Source organism: Danio aesculapii, chromosome 24 (assembly GCF_903798145.1).
Source record: "Danio aesculapii chromosome 24, fDanAes4.1, whole genome shotgun sequence".
In the NCBI taxonomy this organism is placed as follows: domain Eukaryota; kingdom Metazoa; phylum Chordata; class Actinopteri; order Cypriniformes; family Danionidae; genus Danio; species Danio aesculapii.
In genome coordinates, this window is record NC_079458.1 from 21,404,163 (window position 1) to 21,423,569 (window position 19,407).

At 34.0% G+C, this 19,407-nt stretch overlaps 1 protein-coding gene across 1 annotated transcript; it reads right to left on the reverse strand.

Moving 5' to 3' along the window:
• Positions 1-1,879: 1,879 nt before the first annotated feature.
• gars1 (glycyl-tRNA synthetase 1) lies at positions 1,880-17,111 on the reverse strand. Its single transcript, XM_056450695.1, has 17 exons — positions 16,834-17,111; positions 15,619-15,720; positions 14,185-14,287; positions 13,925-14,066; positions 13,761-13,849; positions 11,047-11,123; positions 9,477-9,622; positions 9,231-9,380; positions 8,973-9,135; positions 6,662-6,826; positions 6,445-6,553; positions 5,998-6,142; positions 4,490-4,575; positions 4,306-4,415; positions 4,135-4,228; positions 3,867-4,057; positions 1,880-2,325 (listed from the first exon to the last, which is right to left on the reverse strand). Exons 1-17 carry the CDS (start codon positions 17,083-17,085, stop codon positions 2,200-2,202), a joined length of 2,250 nt encoding a protein of 749 aa, XP_056306670.1. The 5' UTR covers positions 17,086-17,111; the 3' UTR covers positions 1,880-2,199.
• Positions 17,112-19,407: the final 2,296 nt, after the last annotated feature.

Consider the following 19,407-nt stretch of genomic DNA (forward strand, 5'->3'; position numbering starts at 1 on the left):
CTATTACATAACCGCGACAATATTAAAGGCTCCCACTATACCTATGTTTGACTGTCTTTGAATATACATTCAGCTTCAATTATCATTAAATATTTGTCGAATAATATTTGTTTGCTTGCTGTACTAAATCAAAAAAATATACATGTATGAAAGAACATTTATCTGTATTGTCTTTAAATACAGCAATAAAAAAACTCTTTAGTGTTTCCCTATGCATTCTGGTCAACTCTGTTACATCGATTACAAATAAGCATAATCTGTGAGGCATTGATGGAAAAAGCATATGATTTGCAGCAAGTGATGTCATTTCCTCAGGTGTGAGTAACTAAGGTTAGTAAATGAGGCACATTGTTATTCTTCTCATTAACTTATGTAGACTAATAGTAGATTTCTTATTTGTCAACTGTTATTGTGATTTTTCAATGTTTTTTTATTCACTTTTTAAAATAATAAAGTGACAAAAATACATCCAATTCCATCTTAGACATACCATGTGATATCTGGTGTTGAGGTTAGCATCTTGAGCTAAAGCAGAATGTCGACACTGTTATGGTTTTAACATTTTTGTACAAATTAATGTGACAAACAATTCCAGTTTCCCAAAGAAGTTTAAAGATTGTTTTTCCTTTGTACTACTGATGGAACAGAGAATACCAGAATGTAGTGACAGACACAAAATGTACTTTTTATAACTGAAATCACTATCGTGCCGAAACTTTCCGAGGGGCATGGTCACAAACTGAAGACCAGGGGGGACTTAAGTACATTTTTGAAGGGCACTTTTTATCCAAGAGAAAAAAGGGTAAGTGCACTGAACAGGTTAAGCCCTACCTGTGCATGTGCCTGACTGAAATTATAACTTTCAAAGTAAAAGTGTACAATAAACAAAAAAAAAAAAAAAGTTACAAATTTGAAAATTATTTTATGATAGTTGAAGCTAAATGTATGATAGGTATGAGTCTTTATATGATATGTATAATATGAAGTACAGTTGAAGTCAGAATTATTAGCCCCCCTTTGATTTATTTTTATTTTTTTCCCTAAATGATGTTTAACAAAGCAAGGAAATTTTCACAGTATGTCTGATAATATTTTTTCTTCTGGAGAGTCTTTTTTGTTTTATTTCGTCTAGAAAAAAAAAAGCAGTTTTTAACTTTTTATAAGCCATTTTAAAGTCAAAATTATTAGCCCCTTTTAGCTAATTTTTTTCAATAGTCTACAAACCATTTATACAAAGCTACTCGCAAATTAGTTTGTAACAGTAAGAGTTTCCCAAATTCCCTTTTTTCTATAAATCCTGTAACTTACCATTTAAGCAAAATTGGTCATGAAAAGGATTCCTCATGAGATTCAGCTTGCATGTGTGAGCTTTGTCAGAAAACATGAATAGTTTGAAGAGGTTGACAGAGTATAGAAATGCTGTTACAAAGCATAAGAACATTTGGTGATTAACTTTGCATTTGCTTATTCTGAAACAGAAACCTTATGCACTAAAAACTAAGTTTATTAAAGTCTAATTCTAAATTAAAAAGCAAATATAATACAAATAAGCAATGTTATACATATGCAATTTAATAAATTTGTCCCTCAATAAATGTTTTTAATTGAAAAATACTGTTCTGAACTCATAAAATGTATTGTGGTCCAAAAATGGATATTCAGTTTCTTTTAATATAAAAACTATGAAAATAAACCCCCATTTGACCTTATAGACTATTCCTTTAGTCATTATTAGGGCCTTTTAGTCGAGACGATTTCACAATTTAGCCAAAATGATAGTCACAAAATCAACTGGCAGGTTTTACGCCCTCATGTGGCCAAACTATTCAATGCAACTTTTCCTGAACATCTTTAAGGAAGAATAAAAATCTTAGCACACTTTAATAGGTCCAGAAAGTGCTGGTTTGATTTATTTGACCATATGTGAGCTTCATAACTTCATTTATTAATCCATGGACAGGAATGGTGAAATCCCTTTGCTAGTACGGAAACCTAATTACAGACATCTTTACTGTAAGTCCTTCTAGAGCTTCATTGACTTTTAAAGGAGGCGTTTGATTACAGTGGTTCCAGCTGAGTGGAACATCTGGTGCACATTGACTGGTTGTACGTTACAATTGCCATTAATTTGATCCTATGTATGCAAATGTAAAAATGTCCGTGATTGCCTCCAGCAAAAAGGCAGATGAGTTAGACAATCTACTCCTCCGCAGTTTCCTTTTTGCTGGTCTCCTGCCCTTCAAAGATCGGGTACTTGCTTTCCACCTCTGCCCAAGTGATGGCACCATTGGCCAGGTCACGAATGATTTCAGGCAACTCACCAACCTGTAAATAGATAAGATTTTATGTCAGCAAAATAGTCAATCCTATTAAATAAAAATGAAAGCTAAAGGCCCCAGTACACTTCAAGCTAAATAAAAAACTAAACAGTCCAAAACAAGGTTTGTTTGTAGATTCTTTTAGGGAAGCACATTTTTGGCTGATGAAAATTCAGAAAAAATGGCATTTTTGTGTTGCCCAAAAGAAGAAAATGTGAACAAAAACAAGGCTATGCAGTGCCGCAGTGCTCAGTCATGTTCAGTGCACAGGTTTCACTCTCCTTACAGCTGTAATCACTGTGTGGTCTGAAGCAGCTTTCACACCAGACAGAAATTGGTGCACTATGAAACCCATCCATTTCAATGGCAGTTTGTTGCAACAATGACGAAAGTGCAAGAGCAGTACAGCGCACAATCAACTAGTCTACATGCATACCACAACCAAAGTTCAAAATAGCTCAATATTGGGCTCTGTTGATTCGAATCGTTTAAACAAATACTTGAGTATGCATGAATTGCACCTTCATTAAAAAAGCAAAGTCTACTCAAATAATGTGTGATGGTAAAATGACACCTTGACTTATTCATTGTGAATACAATTTTATTGTCAATAAAATGTGGTTACTTTACTGGCTTGAGCTTTATAAAATCAAATCAATACAACTTTAGTCATTGCATTCAAGTCATTATATAGGAGTCTTACAAAATTAAATTATATTATTTAATAAAATAATAAATAATTATTACAAAGCAGTTTTGGTTTGAGTTTTTGGCAAAGTGCATCCAGAAATTTGGGCATAGATTTTATTTCAGTGCTTTCCTAGATTCTTTCTGTAAGTTCATATTTAGTTTGAGCAAACTCAAGTTTTCAGGCTCAAAAAAAATGGGTTGATATTTAAGCTGGTTTATTACCACAGTAACTCAATCCACACAAATAACCTGCGCCAGGGCAGGTTGTATTCAGCGTTAAATATCGCTAATGAACACTGGACCAGTGATGATCAAAGTGACATCCAAGTTAAACCTTTTATTATTATTGAAATATTACATTGAGTAATATTTATTATTTATTTATCTTTCATGTATAATTCACGAAATGTATTAATATTATTATGAAATGATGACTTAATATTAAACTTGTTTAAAAGATAAAGTCAAGCCTGACTGTAAATACATAAAAATTCAATCATCAGTATGTACTGTACATTTATTGTCATCAGTTACCCAATTCATACACTTTACAATAGAAGTTTAATACAAACTGAAAGTGACATTGACACGTTTCTTGTTTATTAAGATAAATCCCTCCTGCTTTAAAGTTGGTGCAAACATAACCCCATCGATCAGATACTTTCTTAACTGCCACTTTTTCATTGATGTCTTTTTTTTGGCAGCACATATTTTTACATATTGATCTAAAATGTACCCCTCAGCAACTTGAGGGGTGTTGGGATTTTTGCTAACAATATAGTGCATCAATATTACTTATATTTACCCCTAAAAAAACACTTTGCAACTTTGGGCCTTAAACATGATAAAGCAATTTACCTCAGCCCTGATCTGCCTCATGGAGTCGCGGTCTCTCAGAGTGGCTGTGTGTGGCGTCTTATTAACGGTGTCGAAATCAATGGTGATACCGAATGCCACACCAATCTCATCCGTTCTGGCGTAGCGTCTGCCGATGGATCCTGAGGAATCATCTACCTTGTGGGAGACACCATTCCTGGTGAGGGCTTCAGCTGTAGAGCAAAAACAGATCATTATTCAGACAGCACTGCTGCAGATTAATTATAGACAGTAGAGATGCTTTACTTACATAACTCTCGAACGAACGGCATAAATTCCTGATTTTGGCTCAATGGAAGGACGGAGCATTTGTATGGTGCAACTGTGGCAGGGAAGCTGAAATACTGAATAGAGAAACCAACAATGTTTATAAAAGAGAAAGACATATGAAATGAATACTAACAACATTGAACGCATATACCGTTCTTTGTTCGTCACCCTCCCTGATGCGGAATGTGTGCTCAAAGATTGAGTACATGATCCTCCCAATCCCGAAAGAGGGTTCGATCACATTAGGAACCACCTCCTCGACTGTGGAGCAGGAGATGTTCATTAATGTCATATTGTGTTGTAGTCTTCATGTGAGTTCAGACTGGGTCTCTTACCATGCAGGGTCTTCTGGAATCTTTTGATGTTAACCATGTCCTTGGTGAGTTTGAAAGTCTTGCCCTCAGTCTCGATGGTGAACTCACTGTAGTAACAGGAAAACAGTGAATGAACAGAAAGGCACTGGTAAGAAATTTGGACTGAGAAAAAAAAAAAGACCATTTAGCTCTGTTTATTGGTTAAGAACCTTATGACAACCCTATTTGATGGCCAAAGTTTTGCCTCGTGTAAAAAAGCTGGAATTTTTTTAAACAGTCATTTTTATTACAAATTAAAAGTCATTAACAAGAGCACCAAATAATATGTATATATATTTTGCAAACAAACTTTTCTCTTTGACCTTAATGAATAAAACTTCTCTGACCTTAGTGCAAAGTCAGTGATTCTGTTGTCAAAGTAAAAAAAAAATCCAACTGTGAGAAATTAATAAACATAAGAGCACGTAATTTTGGTCTCTTTTTTTAAATTTGTCAAAAAAGCTGATGTGGGGAAAAATTATTTTGAAAGCTTTTTTATTTTTTTTAACTATAAGTTACAAAAATAGTAAATAAAAAACTAAACATGATTTACTCAAAATCGAGACAAATCAAAGCCATAAATCTCTTTATAACTAATATAACTTTAAAACAGATAATAAAAATAAATCAAAAGTTGTCTTAAATTTTATCTTGACAACTCAGAAAGTTTTTAATGTTTCCAATTTTTGAGCCTGAACAACACAAGATAACAATTGTTTTAAAGCCCTATTTAACCTTCTTTTAACCATGTCCATTATTTGTGTGTGTGCACACTCATACCATTCTGATAAAACACAACATTCTGAGAAAAACTGAACATAAACATTTACTGTCAGCTGTGCCTGAACTCACCTAGAAGCTAAACCCGCACAAGTGATTTCAACACTGATAACAAGACTTATTTCTTGAGAACCACATTTCCGGGTTTCTCAGCAACAGAAGTCGTCATAGTTGGGTAAACTTAAGAGTGCAGTGAATGGGAAAATACAACAAATAATTTTTTACAATCATATTTGCTTAAATAATAAGTAAAACAGCAACAATGGTGTTATAAAGACTTCCAGAAAAATGAAAAAAAAAAAAAGTGTGAGACTGATGACGGCAACCGGCAGAGGGGAAAATAACGACAAATTTACTCTCAGCCCCATAGACAATGCATTAAAAACACCTCGCATAAGCAGTAATTTGTTTTTTTGTAATTTGACTCAAAGATGACATAATACATTCATAAATACCTATAAATGTTCATACATAAAAAAAAATCTAATTTTTATTATTATTTTTTTTATCTGATTATGATGGCCATTACATTTGTCATAACAGCCTTGTGAAAAGGGTCCATTAGCGTACTGCCAACAAAGAAACTGAAGATTAGACTACTACATATTCAGCTTTGTCATAGAATTGCCGCTATACTGTGAATCTTTATATTCAGGGCATATTCTGGCATTGAAAATGTTGAATACTCTTGATACATCTGCAATACTCACCCATTCTCGTTGAGCAGTTTCTCCTGTTCTGTGATATAGCACTCATCACAGATGGCCAGGTACTCCATGGCAAGCTTTGCATCCTTCTTATATGCTTTGCCAATGGCTCCTTTGTTTGGCTCGAACTGAACAACATTTACAACTTTGTGTGAAACAGTTAAGAAAAAAACAGAGACAGTCCAGATCCCATTCAAATACTTTGACATGTATATCATAATGTACAATCTAGCTGGTTATTCCCCATCAGGTGACAGAGAAGCTTATAAACGTGAATATGAATGTGGAAATATGTATATGGATATGATTTAAAGTACCCAGATGTAATCAGTGTTTGTGGTTGTTATCTGGGAATAACATGCCTTGGAACGTCATTACTGGCCAATCAGAATCAAGTATTCCAGAGAGCGATGCAATACTGTAATTAAATAACAGCTTTTGCAAAGGATATGGGTTCCTTTAAGGGTTTCTCTGCAACCAGAGGGACTTTGGTGGCACGTGCGTGACACAGAAGATCATAACATGAGCGATCGGCACATCCTACGATCTCAATCCACCCCTGAAAAACAGCACAATAAACATCAAATCTCCCAGTCTTGAGGGAAAAAAAAAAGCACCAAATTGATGGTGAAATTTGAGAGAGCTCTCAAGTGAACGCTTAACGTACATAAGAGGTTTTGGTCTCAGCATCCCAGCAGTCACAGGCATAGTGGGCCATCTCATTGTCCATGTGCTGACGGAAACGCAGTTTGTCTTTCGCCACACCAACTTTAACCAGATAAAGGTAGATCCTTCCAATGAAGTAGCCCAAGACAGAGTTGTTGATGACACCCTACAAAATGCAGAGGTTTGTTACTAAAACCAAAGTAAAAAGAAGGGCTGCACAATATTGCAATATCTAATTTTCTAAAGCTGAAGACAAAATTATTAGTCCTTAATATATATATATATATATATATATATATATATATATATATATATATATATATATATATATATATATATATATATATATTTTTTTTTTTTAAGAATGCTAATATTGACTACTGGCTACAGTATATTGACTACTTGGCTACAGAACAAACCCCTGTTGTCCAATGATTTGCCTAACTTGCCTAGTTACCCTAATTAAACCTTTAAATTCCACTTCAAGTTAAATAATAGTACTTTGCAAAATACCTAGAAAAATATTATGTATTGCCATTGTGACTATGACAAAAAAAAAATTGTTATTAAAAATATTATGTTTAGAAATGTGATGAAAAAAAAATCTGGAAAATTTTGAAAAATAATTAATTTCAAAGAAATGCTAATTAAATAATTGAGGCTAATTAAATTGTCTTTATACATGTTTTACAGTTTAAATATTTTTTATTAACATGTAGATTCACATTAGCCTGCTTATGAGACGCATTTACTGTCACAATTATTATTCACATCACTTTCACCTGAAAACTGCTTTATCCATTTTTTGCCATCAGTTTACACAAAAATAGACTTTTTAAAAATGTTGCTCATGTATGTGTATGGGTTAGCTTTTATTTGTTCAGTCTATAGGTATGCACGACTACTTGATAATCAAAACAATGGTGGACTACAGGACTGTATGCGAGTTTAGAATAGAATGGTATTTCTTTACAAAGTAACATAAGCAACTACTGGCCTGACATGCCCAATACAGCATTTTCAGTCATTTTAGCTGACCTGTGTGAATGAGTATTGTTTTGACAAAACTGTCATTTGTGCATGAAACCTTTCCCAGAAGTAAATCATCACATTACAAATTTACCCTGAGACTTTGAACAGGGTACTGTAAACTACATGTGCAAATGATGCACATTAATCTGAGACTGTATGCACCCCTAACAAGGTTGCAAAGTCTGTGGTTTTCTAACAGAATTGTTTGTTCTTTAGGTTTGACATATTGCATTAATTATATTTATATGGTCTTGTTAAAGTATTACATAAAAGCTGTTCCAAGATAATGAAATAGAGTAAGAAAATGTTTGTGAAGTGCAGGAGCACCAGAGGACTATATGTGCAGCTACTGAAAAAAATCTGTTGATTTACAAGATACATAATATCTTGAATGTTTATTTTGGATTTTTTTGAGTTTGAGGTTGACTTTAATGAAGTTGTATTGTTTAGTTTTTTTTTTTTTTTCCATTTTATTTAAAAGGGACTCACGCAGTCCAGTCTAGTCACATGAGACACCATTCCAACTTCATTTACAAACTCAATTTAAAGCATGTCAATATTAAGGTAAAATTAGAGCTGCTCGATTATGGGAAAATCATAATCATGATTATTTTGGTCATAACTATTATCACGATTATTTAAAACACTTATCAGTGGGCCATATGAACAAAATGCTGTTCATCTGTAAATAAGGTTGAAAGTATACCTATACATTTTAAAGATCATAACATTTCACAATTCTTAATACTGAAGCAGAATGGCACAAACTAACAAATAGAAATCATGGGAATAAATTATTAATAAATAGAATAGAATAAAAATATAGTAACAAAACTGCTTCACTGTAAGAATTAAACTTGGTTTGGTTCTTATTAAAGCTGCAAAAGTCCTTCAGACTAGAGCACTGACTGATTTTATCCTCGTCTTTTGTTGTTTGATTAATAATGATAAAAATAATCAGTAGCAGGAATGTAGTGCTGTTGCAGTGGAATGAATGCGTACTGCTGGAAAGACATAATAATAGTTTTATCTCGATGAATATTTTTTCATAATCATTGGAAGCCTAAATCAATTAATTGCAAAGCCCTGTGTAACAGGATTTTTTATGATAACAGAATCTTTATTACTAAAATGAATTCATTTTCAAAGAAGAAACAGTGTATAATGCATACATCGATAGGGAGGTGGCATATTTTGAATTCTGATATCAATCAGTTTTGTTGACTAAACCTGGTAACCCTAATCTTTATCAACAGAGAATGAATGCGATGTTGACTGACCTGCTCCACTGCATCACCCAGTCTCATTATCTGGGCAGACTGTCCACTGGTCTGTGCTTTGGAAGAGTAAAGCAGGATATCCAGATCAGCCACATTGGAGAACTTGAAATGAACCTTCTCATTGGGGTCTACAAAGTGCTCGATCTCAGCCATTGTAAACTCTCTGTGGTGCAAAATATTCAAATCAGTACATTCGAAATCAGAATGAAACCACATATGTCACAATAAAATGACTGAAAAGAAAGTTGCAATCCACACCTGACACGAATTAAGCCAGAGCGAGGTGAGATCTCATTCCTGAAGGAGTTTCCGATCTGGGCAGCAGCAAATGGCAGCTTCCCCTGGTTGAACTCCAAAAGACGCTTGAAGTTGAGGAAGATTCCCTGAGCGGTTTCTGGCCTTAAGTAGCTGTGGAAGTAACACACCCACATACATAAGGCATTGGGTTTTCTTACTTTGGATATTTTCAAGTTACAGGATTGAATCTACTGGTGTCCGACATACCCTTGCATGTTGCCTCCAGGCCCAATGGAGGTCTGGAACATTAGGTTGAATGAGATTGGAGGTGTGAGATCATTTCCTGTGCTGGGAGACTTGACATTGTATTGCACAAACAAATCGGCCAACTCCTGCTGAGTGTAGTTATCCATCTGGGGAAAAAGGGTGCAATGTATTAAGATATATATAAAAAAAACCAAACAAAAAAAACCTCTTTATACCAAAAATCATAATTGTGAAGTTTTCTTCTATGGTACAACATTATGAAGGTATCGATGGTAGATTTCACACCAAAAGACGACATTCTGTTTATTATAAAAGGGTTCATACACACTTTTACTACTAAAACTCCCATGACTTTTCCAAATCTTTAAGGTAAATATTCATGACCTAATGTTTCATGTTATGTTTACGTACACATGGTAAATAAGAAAAAAAATAATTACAGCATATAAAAAAGTGACAATCTATGTAGTTTGTTTATTTCCATATCTGTAAAACAGTTTAGAAAGTATCTTGTAGGAAATGCTGGTTAGTGTTTTCATAAGACTATTAAGTACATAATAACAGGAACTAATAGTTCAATCTAGCACCCACAGTCTCTTATCCATGTAATAAGAAATAGGTTTTTTTCACCACACTCAAAATGTAGCTTTAATTACGATGAATGCGAGTGAAAGCGAGGCGAAGCTGAACTTACGAGTTGCTTTTTTTACCCCGCACAGAGAAAGTCATGTGAAGAGATGAACTGCGCAACTGTTTTTAAAATTTACCTAATTTTATAATCTCAGATATATTCAAGTACACAGATATTTGTTAAACAAAATTCCCTGACTTTTCCAAAACGTTTTAAGTTTTTGTTTTTCCAAAACTTTTCCAGGCCTGGAAAATGCCTTGTCAAAATTCCATGACTTTTCCACGTTTTCCAGAACCGTATAAACCCTGTTGTAAGCACATTCTACTGTTTGCTGGTTTAAAGGGGTAGTTCCTTCAAAAATGAAAACTGACTCATCATTTACTCATCCTCATGTGGTTCCAAATATTTGGAAGTTCCCTTTTTCTCTTTAACACAAAAAAAAGATATTTTGAAGAACATTGGTACTTGCTAGCTATTGACTTCTACAGTACAAAAAAAATACTATAAATGTTTATGACTTGCGATTTTGAATAGTCTTCACAAGAAAAAAAAAGAAATAAAAACTTAATAGGTTTGAAACATGTAAAAGAGCAGCAAATGATGAGAAATTCTATTTAGGCGTATAAGGTATTTTTATTTATCCCATAAATGTGCAAGCTCTTTAAAGCAGAATGAATTCTGATTGGCTTACATTTACAGAAAGTTACAATACTCTGAAAGTGATTATAACGATATTGTTCCTTTGTGTCGTGATTACTGTAATTATGATGTAAATCTCTGTGTGCTCTTGGAATCATTCATAATGATTATTAATAATAATTGTAATACTCTGGTGTGAACAGCCTTAATTCAGTCAATCGTCCCTTCAATCTCCAAGTTCAGCTCCTAAACACTAGTTATACAATTAACATAACATTGCATAAATAATTACAGACATACCTGAGTGATGACATTGTCCATCTCTGCTTTCTTTTCTGCCGGACATTTTTTGTCACTCATTAGTTTCTGTAGATGAGCTACAAAGAAAGACATGCATTTACTATTAGTATTATTTTATTTATATAACAGAAAATTCAATAATAGCATTGCTACTATTAATACTGTTTATTTGATGAAATTAAATTGAAGATAAAAAAACTAATGATTAAAAAATATTTTTGACTAAATGTCGTTAATAAAATTCCTATGAATAATATTATCTATTTTATATCAACATTTAGTTAAAAGTTGCAACCCGCTTAAAGACTTGATAACACTACTGTTTAAGATGTTACATTTCCTTGTTACATGTACCTTGTTATATGTTCCATATACATACTATAGTAATAACAACAAATCAATTTTATAATTATAACCGCTTAACTCTAAACCTAACCTAAATGTAATTAGTACTTTAAAAAAGGACTTACAATGCCACAATGAGCAGTAATGCACTATTTACCTTACATTAAGACTATAATTACAGAGATTTTCATTGAACAAACCTTTATACTATATACCTGTAGGTCCAAGAGGAGTCATCAATGCTTTCAGTTTCAAAAGTCAATTCTGGCAACTTAAAGAGATTTGGTGCCAATTTTGATGGCTCACTCATAAACAGTATTGGTTGTAATTTAGTTTCAAAGTAACAAATTACTGTAATTAAATGAGTTTTCTGCTAAAAAAGTAATTTAGGGCATTACTTTTAGTTTACAGGTAATTAAATAAGAGTTACTTATCATTTACTTGCCTTATTTACTGTATGAAAATGTAACAGTTCTGTATAAATTAATTTAGAGAAGGAGATTAATTGTATTTTTTGTTCAACAACAAAAAAATATAATTAATCTCCTGTAAATCAAGTCGAATAGTTAACTTTTTTAAATACAGAAGGTTACATTTATTAGGATGATTGCACATGCTTAAGAAAAAAAAATATTTAGTGAATAATTAGTTTATGAAAATATAGAGTATACTTTAATAGAATCAGAGCGATTGTGTACATATATCCTGTATATGCATATAAGTTTTTTGTTATTCATATATTTTACATAACCTGCTTTTGTTCAACTAAAGAATGTTAGATTTGTCCAACAACTAAACATTTGTGAACAATGAAATAAGATATTATATAGTATTTGATATATGAATATATGGAGTGTATGAAACGTGAAGACAATATTTTGAAACGTTTTGAATTTTTTTTAAGTAATTAATAACTTGAGAATTTAAGATACTTTTCTGACAAATTAGGGTGTACTCACACTATGTATCCGAACCATGCCCATGCCTATTTCCCAGATAGTTTGAGAAGTGTGAGTGCTCTAAATCAGGCTCAAGCGTGGTTCACTTAGCCAGCCCTGGCCTGGTTAGAAGAGGTGTGCCAGAGCGGGGTTCACTTGGGCTCAGTACGCTTGTAGTGTGAGTGCAAAGCGCGCCTGAGCCCGAAACTGAGGACGAGACGTGACTTTTAAGGGACTGTTTAATATGTTTTTATTAATCATTCTTACTGTTCAACGAACGCAAACTGTCGTAGATTATCAAAGACGCAAACGCCTCACTGCACTTCAGCTGCACCTTCAGCAAACCTCCTAATTCCTGCAGCACAAGGACTTTATGGTTGTTTATGAGCGTCAAAAGTGGCTGATCTGTTCGGCAAAATATTTGACTGCGTGTCCCTGCATCCCAAACGACTAAAACAATATAACTAAAGAAATCTCCACTGTGCTGAGCGAAAGCGTTTACTGAACAGCACATCATCGATGACGCAAGCGTTCCCAGGCGCAAATGTAATGTGAGTGCGGGCTGTCGGGGGAGACGGGAGGGGGGACAAGCGTGCTTTAGCCCAGTTCAAGGCAACTGTACATAGTGCAAGTACGCCCTTAGAAAAACTCACTTACATTCAATTTTAATGATGCGATTAGTAATTAAATACTTTTTAAAAAATTAACTCACCAAACATTGCTTATTACATTGTTTATAACAGACAGTTTGAATAAGCACTTTTTCTAGTATATATTTGAGTCATGTTGATCGTCTACAGATTATGAAGTCTGACTTATTCTCTGATAAAGCCTTTGTGATTCTTACAGATCCCACTGTTTTCTTTTACCCCGGAACATCTAGAGGAGTCATTCATAGAGTCAGATCCCTAGAAATCAGAGCTTGTGCGAGTCTCAAAGCAAACAACACAAACAAATGTCAAAGTCAAAATTTTTAGCCCACCTGTTAATTTTGTTTTCTTTTCAAATATTTCCCAAATGATGTTTAACAGAGCAAGGAATTTTTCACAGTATTTCCTATAACCTTTTTTCTTCTGGAGAAAGTCTTATTTGTTTTATTTCGGCTAGAATAAAAGCAGTTTTTCTTTTTTTTTCACTTTTTTTTCTATTAAGGAGACTATTATTAGCCCCCTTATGCAATATTTTTTTACTGATTGTCTACAGAACAAATCACTGTTTTACAATGACAAGCCTAATTACCTTTATCGTGGCAAAATAAATTAGTTATTAAAACTATTACATTTAGAAAGGTGTTGAAAAAACAGCTTTCCATTAAACAGAAATTGAGGGAAAATTATACAGAGGTGCTAATAATTCAGGAAGGCTAATAATTCTGACTTCAACTGTATGTTACCACAGGAGCAGATGTTGTCATAAGAAATAAAGATGAACCTTTAAGAAGGTGGTCGGCACGGAAACACTCTCCATTCTTGACATCCTTGACCATGTAGTCTGCAAACTTATCCACATGCCCGGATGTCCTGAAACACAGCCAAAGCACTCAGTAAGAGTCCCAGAGTTTGGACTTGGGGATGAAAGGACAGACAAATGCTCACTTGAGAACAGGTTCGGGTGTAAGCATGGTGCAGTCGATCTCCAAAATCTGCTCCTCCTGGATGAAGTGTTGCCTCCAGACTTGCAGAATATTGTTCTTCAGAGCACATCCCACCGGCCCAAAGTCATACAGCCCGCTGACACCTTTTTCCGTTCGCAAAAACAAGCTATTAGCTGACAATAACTGGCCAATAATGATTATTTTGATGAGTAATGAAGACATTAAAATACTTATGTGGAAAAGAATAGTGAAAACACTCACCGCCATAGATGGCAAAGGCTTGATCGTAAAAGAAACGTCTTTTTAGGGTGTCTTCCATCTTGGTTCGGTCCACAATGTCATCTTTGGGCTGTAAGGAAAGCTCCTGAAAAATGGAAAAACAGTCTTTTATCATAGGACATACAAAGGTAAATCAAACAAGTCACTTTTCCAAACTACTGCAAAGAATTATGGCTGTTTTCAAACAGGTTTCCAAAATACACTCCCCCAACCTGCCATTGGTCCACCTTAATCTGACATCATTGGTTGAACCAGTATATCTGAGGCACATTCATGGTCATACTGGCACCCAACATTTTGCTACAGTTTCTAGGTTTAACAACATGTTTCCTGGAAAAATGGGTATAACAAATGTTCTCCCTGTTAGTGGGCAAAAATGTCAACCCAATCAGAATCAATGCATATATAAACCACATGATATCAAAGAGACTGCTCACAGAGTGAGTCCAAGTAAAGTCTATTCTCTTTTATTCTGGACTGTAATGGCATTGACTATTAGATCAAACATATTTTGCAGTTTTAAACACATTAATATGTGAATAGAATGGAATTCTTAACTACTATAGGTGTAACTCTTGCAATATCAGTACAGTATGTTTAACACATTGCCCTTTCTTTTAAAAAAATGTTTTGCAATATTTTTGGAGGGCTGAATCCATCCCTGGTATTATACAAGTGTTAAGCAATTAGTCCATGAAAAATAAATCCAAAGAAGAAAATTGTTTGCCTAGGTAATCTTTAATTAAAATCTGAGAATGGTGTTCCTTCTCTGACTTCAATTTGTTAAGAGGAGAAAGAGTGAGGAGGAGCTCTAAAATATAATTGTTAAATTTACGCACCCTCAGGCAACCGAAAACACAGGTGACTTTTTAAATTATATATTACAAGTTTAAACAAAATGTAATACAGAAGAAAGAATAGCTCTTAAAATGAGGGGTCACCCAAAACTAAAAAATATGGCATCCTTTACTTCCCTTCACTGGTCACAAACCTGTTTGAGTTTCTTTTTCTGTTAAACAAGAAAAAAGAAGATACTTTGAAAAATGTTGGAAACCGGTAACCATTAACTTCCATAGTATTTAATTTTCCTACTATGGAAGTCAATGGTTACTGGTTCCTAACATTCTTCAAAATATTTTGAGTAAATAAGCTGACACATGAGAACTTATGCTGATCATTGTTTTGCTTCAAAGGACCTCAATGCATCACCAGGATTAATTTTGATTTGCCTGAAAATGCTTTTTTGACTCTTATAATACTTAAAGCTGTTGACTTGCATTTTATAAATCTTCAAAGACCAGAACTGTAAATCTTTTTTAATGTTCTACTGAAGCATAAAATAAAACATCTTGGATGGCCTGACAGCATCTACAAATGATTTCAAGGAACATTGAGCAACAGAATAACATTTCTCACCTTGGCCTCAAGGAATCTCTTGCGAGCTTTGAGTTCTGCTACAGCCTTACTGACATCTACATCAGGAGCATTTTCTGCCTTCAACTGACGCACAAGATCACCCTGTTAGAAAAAATTAACAAATAATGGGAGTTTACTTGATTACTATTATCATTACTAAATGTTAGAATAGAAATACATCCACAAATCCAGCATATTGCAAAGATAATTGATTAAGGTAAAGTTGGTTTTATATTCGCACATTCTGACTTTTGCATTCAATAAAATAGTAAAGCAGAATTTAAACAGGCTAATACAGATTAATTATCATGACATAGTGTTATGAGCACAACAAGTCATATTTGAAACTGTAACTAAAAAGCTTTGTTCAGTAACAACTTGTGGCATGCTCCCTGTATTGTTTACCATGGTGCTTTGATTATTTGGTCTGAAATAACATGCAAGTATGACCTCAAAACAACATTAGCACTATTTATTTGACTGTGAACAATGTTGTACCTTGAAAATTGTTGGCTGCTAATATGATTTCTCCATTCAGAATTTACAAAAACTTTTCTGAAATTATATTATTAAGGAGGAGGTCTAAATGTAGGAACATAAGATCAACTTCACCTCAATTTTGAATATTCTGTCTGAAATTGCACGTGTGAACTAAAAAGTATGACTTCAGATTAACATTAGTTCTATTTAATTTACTGTGAGCAATGTTGTACTTTGATAGTCATTGGCTGTTAATATGATTTTCCTATTTTGAATTTGTAAAGAATACTTTTCTAAAAGTATTTAATGTGGTGAAATTGTGAATACAAATATAAACATAATACAAATAAAAAATATTAAGCCAACTTTACCTCAATTAAATATTTTCGTTTTGGGCATAGTTTCGTTTTAACTGTGTGTTTTTCTCCACCCTCAGCCTCTGTTATGTCAGAATGGCTTCATCTCAAACGTGGCACTGACAGACCGAATCATTCAACATTATAAATCCAAACAAAGCCTCCACCCTGCTATACTTTCTGAATCATTTTCATAAACAAGCCATTTTAACCATTTGGCAAAATATAAATGGTCACTTTTAATTTCTAAATGATGGTTCGACTTGGTATAAAAAGCAAAGGTTTGCAAAGTAGAGCTCTATCAATCAATCGATCGATCGATGAATAATCCAGCAAATCGCATATGCATGTTATTATTTCTCATAACCGTTTTTCTTACCTGCTCCTTTACTGCCAGCCTTAATGGAGCCAGAACCTCCTCAATGCTGCCATCCATATTCTGTCCTTCCGTCATCTCCAGCCACGCGCTTCTCTTCTTCTTCTTGCACAAGCAGGCCGACAGGAACAGCTCTCTGGTCGGTGAGGAGCCGCACAGATGTACGGGACTGGTTCTGACCCTCGGAACCGCGCGAACGATAAATATACCGGTCCTGAGGAGCAGTGCTGATGTTGCGCTACACACAGACAGCATGGACCGAGAGGAGGAGGAGCGACCGACCGCAGAACGGAACTGAATGATGAAATCTCTAGAAATGAGTAAGTCTCGGAGGTGATTCTGTTCGACACTTTCGGCATTGATTTTTTTAAATGGCAGATTCGCTGCAATTTCTTTTCGCCACATACTGTCATTATATTATACAAAAAACTAAATATCATTTGATATCTTTTTTTTGCCGTTATATTATATAACGGCAAAAAAGTGGAATGACTAAAGCAAACAAACAATCAAAAAAATATTAATTACAATATTTTAAATATATTAATGCTTATTAATTACTACGTAAAGGAATTAACTAATATATTAACACCAATTACATTTAATCTGATGAATTTATTTTGATAATAAACTATTTCAAATAATATAATATAATATATAATATATAAAAAAATATATAACTATAATACAAACTATATAGTATTAAAATAATAATATAGTTATTATAGTGAAATAATATGCTAATAATATTTACTATTTCAAAGTTATTTTTAATAATAAACTTTTAAATTTGTATTTAACATTTGTTGTATACTACTAATAACAGTTCGACTTGCATACGAATAACAAATAATTATTTTTTTTACATTAATTCTCTAATTTAATTAATTACAGTGGGAAAAAATTTGCAATACATATTTTCTAATCTTTTTAAACTTTTTAAATTTTGTAGTTAATAAAAATTATTAAAAACTAAGTATTGTTAAATAATTGATTAAAATTAACAATAATAAATCATTTTAGATAATATAACCATTAATTGAATAATATAATAAATATTTATTCATTCATTCATTTTCCTTTAGTCCCTTTATTAATCTAGGGTCGCCACAGCAGAATGAACCACCAACTTATCCAGCATATGTTTTACGCAGCGGATGCCCCTCCAGCTGCAACCCATGACTGGGAAACACCCATTCACTCCGGAAAATTTAGCTTACCCAATTCACCAAGCACGTGTTTGGACTTGGGGGAAAATGGAGCACCCAGAGGAAACCCACGTGAACATGGGGAGAACATGCAAACTCCACACAGAAATGCCAACTGACCCAGCCGAGGCTCGAACCAGCAACCTTCTTGCTGTGAGGCGATCGTGCTACCCACTGTGCCACCGTGACGCCCATAAATATTTATATATAATCAAATTTATAAATACATATTTTTATAAACAATATTGAATAGCAATCTAAAACAATCAAATGAAGCAATGAATTGATTTACTGATTTGAAAAAAAAGAATAGCCCATGTAATTGAAAAGAAATATGTTTTCAATTACATAGGCTGTAACATGTTTTAAGCATTGAATACCTGTTTATATAAGCATTGGTTTCTCAGTCAAGTCCTTTGCAGTCGGTGCAGTAGTTTGAACTTCAGTAAGATGGAGTGCAGCTTTACACTGATGATGGATGATGTAGAGTTCAAGACTTGAGTAGTTCAGGATATTACTAATAACACTGTTATGATTTTAGTTATCAATTAGTGTGGATATACAGTATAGGAGCTGTCAAGTGTGGATATAGAGTATAGGAGCTGTCAAATGTGGATATACAGTATAGGAGCTGTCAAGTGTGGATATAGAGTATAGGAGCTGTCAAGTGTGGATATACAGTATAGGAGCTGTCAAGTGTGGATATAGAGTATAGGAGCTGTCAAGTGTGGATATAGAGTATAGGAGCTGTCAAGTGTGGATATACAGTATAGGAGCTGTCAAGTGTGGATATACAGTATAGGAGCTGTCAAGTGTGGATATACAGTATAGGAGCTGTCAAGTGTGGATATACAGTATAGGAGCTGTCAAGTGTGGATATACAGTATAGGAGCTGTCAAGTGTGGATATAGAGTATAGGAGCTGTCAAGTGTGGATATACAGTATAGGAGCTGTCAAGTGTGGATATACAGTATAGGAGCTGTCAAGTGTGGATATAGAGTATAGGAGCTGTCAAGTGTGGATATACAGTATAGGAGCTGTCAAGTGTGGATATACAGTATAGGAGCTGTCAAGTGTGGATATACAGTATAGGAGCTGTCAAGTGTGGATATACAGTATAGGAGCTGTCAAGTGTGGATATAGAGTATAGGAGCTGTCAAGTGTGGATATAGAGTATAGGAGCTGTCAAGTGTGGATATAGAGTATAGGAGCTGTCAAGTGTGGATATACAGTATAGGAGCTGTCAAGTGTGGATATACAGTATAGGAGCAGTCAAGTTAATCACTAAGACTAAAGTGCTTCCCAGTGGCGGCCCCAGAAAAGTTTCTTAGATGTGGCCAAAAGAGGCCACAACAAATCTTAGGGTGGC

Coding starts and splice junctions, on each gene's coding strand:
- gars1 (XM_056450695.1), bottom strand. CDS start 17,085: ATGCTGTCTGTGTGTAGCGCAACATCAGCACTGCTCCTCAGGACCGGT. Junction 15,721..16,833: donor GGCTGGCAGTAAAGGAGCAG/GTAAGAAAAACG, acceptor TTTTTCTAACAG/GGTGATCTTGTGCGTCAGTT. Junction 4,576..5,997: donor AAACTGCTCAACGAGAATGG/GTGAGTATTGCA, acceptor CTGTTACTACAG/TGAGTTCACCATCGAGACTG.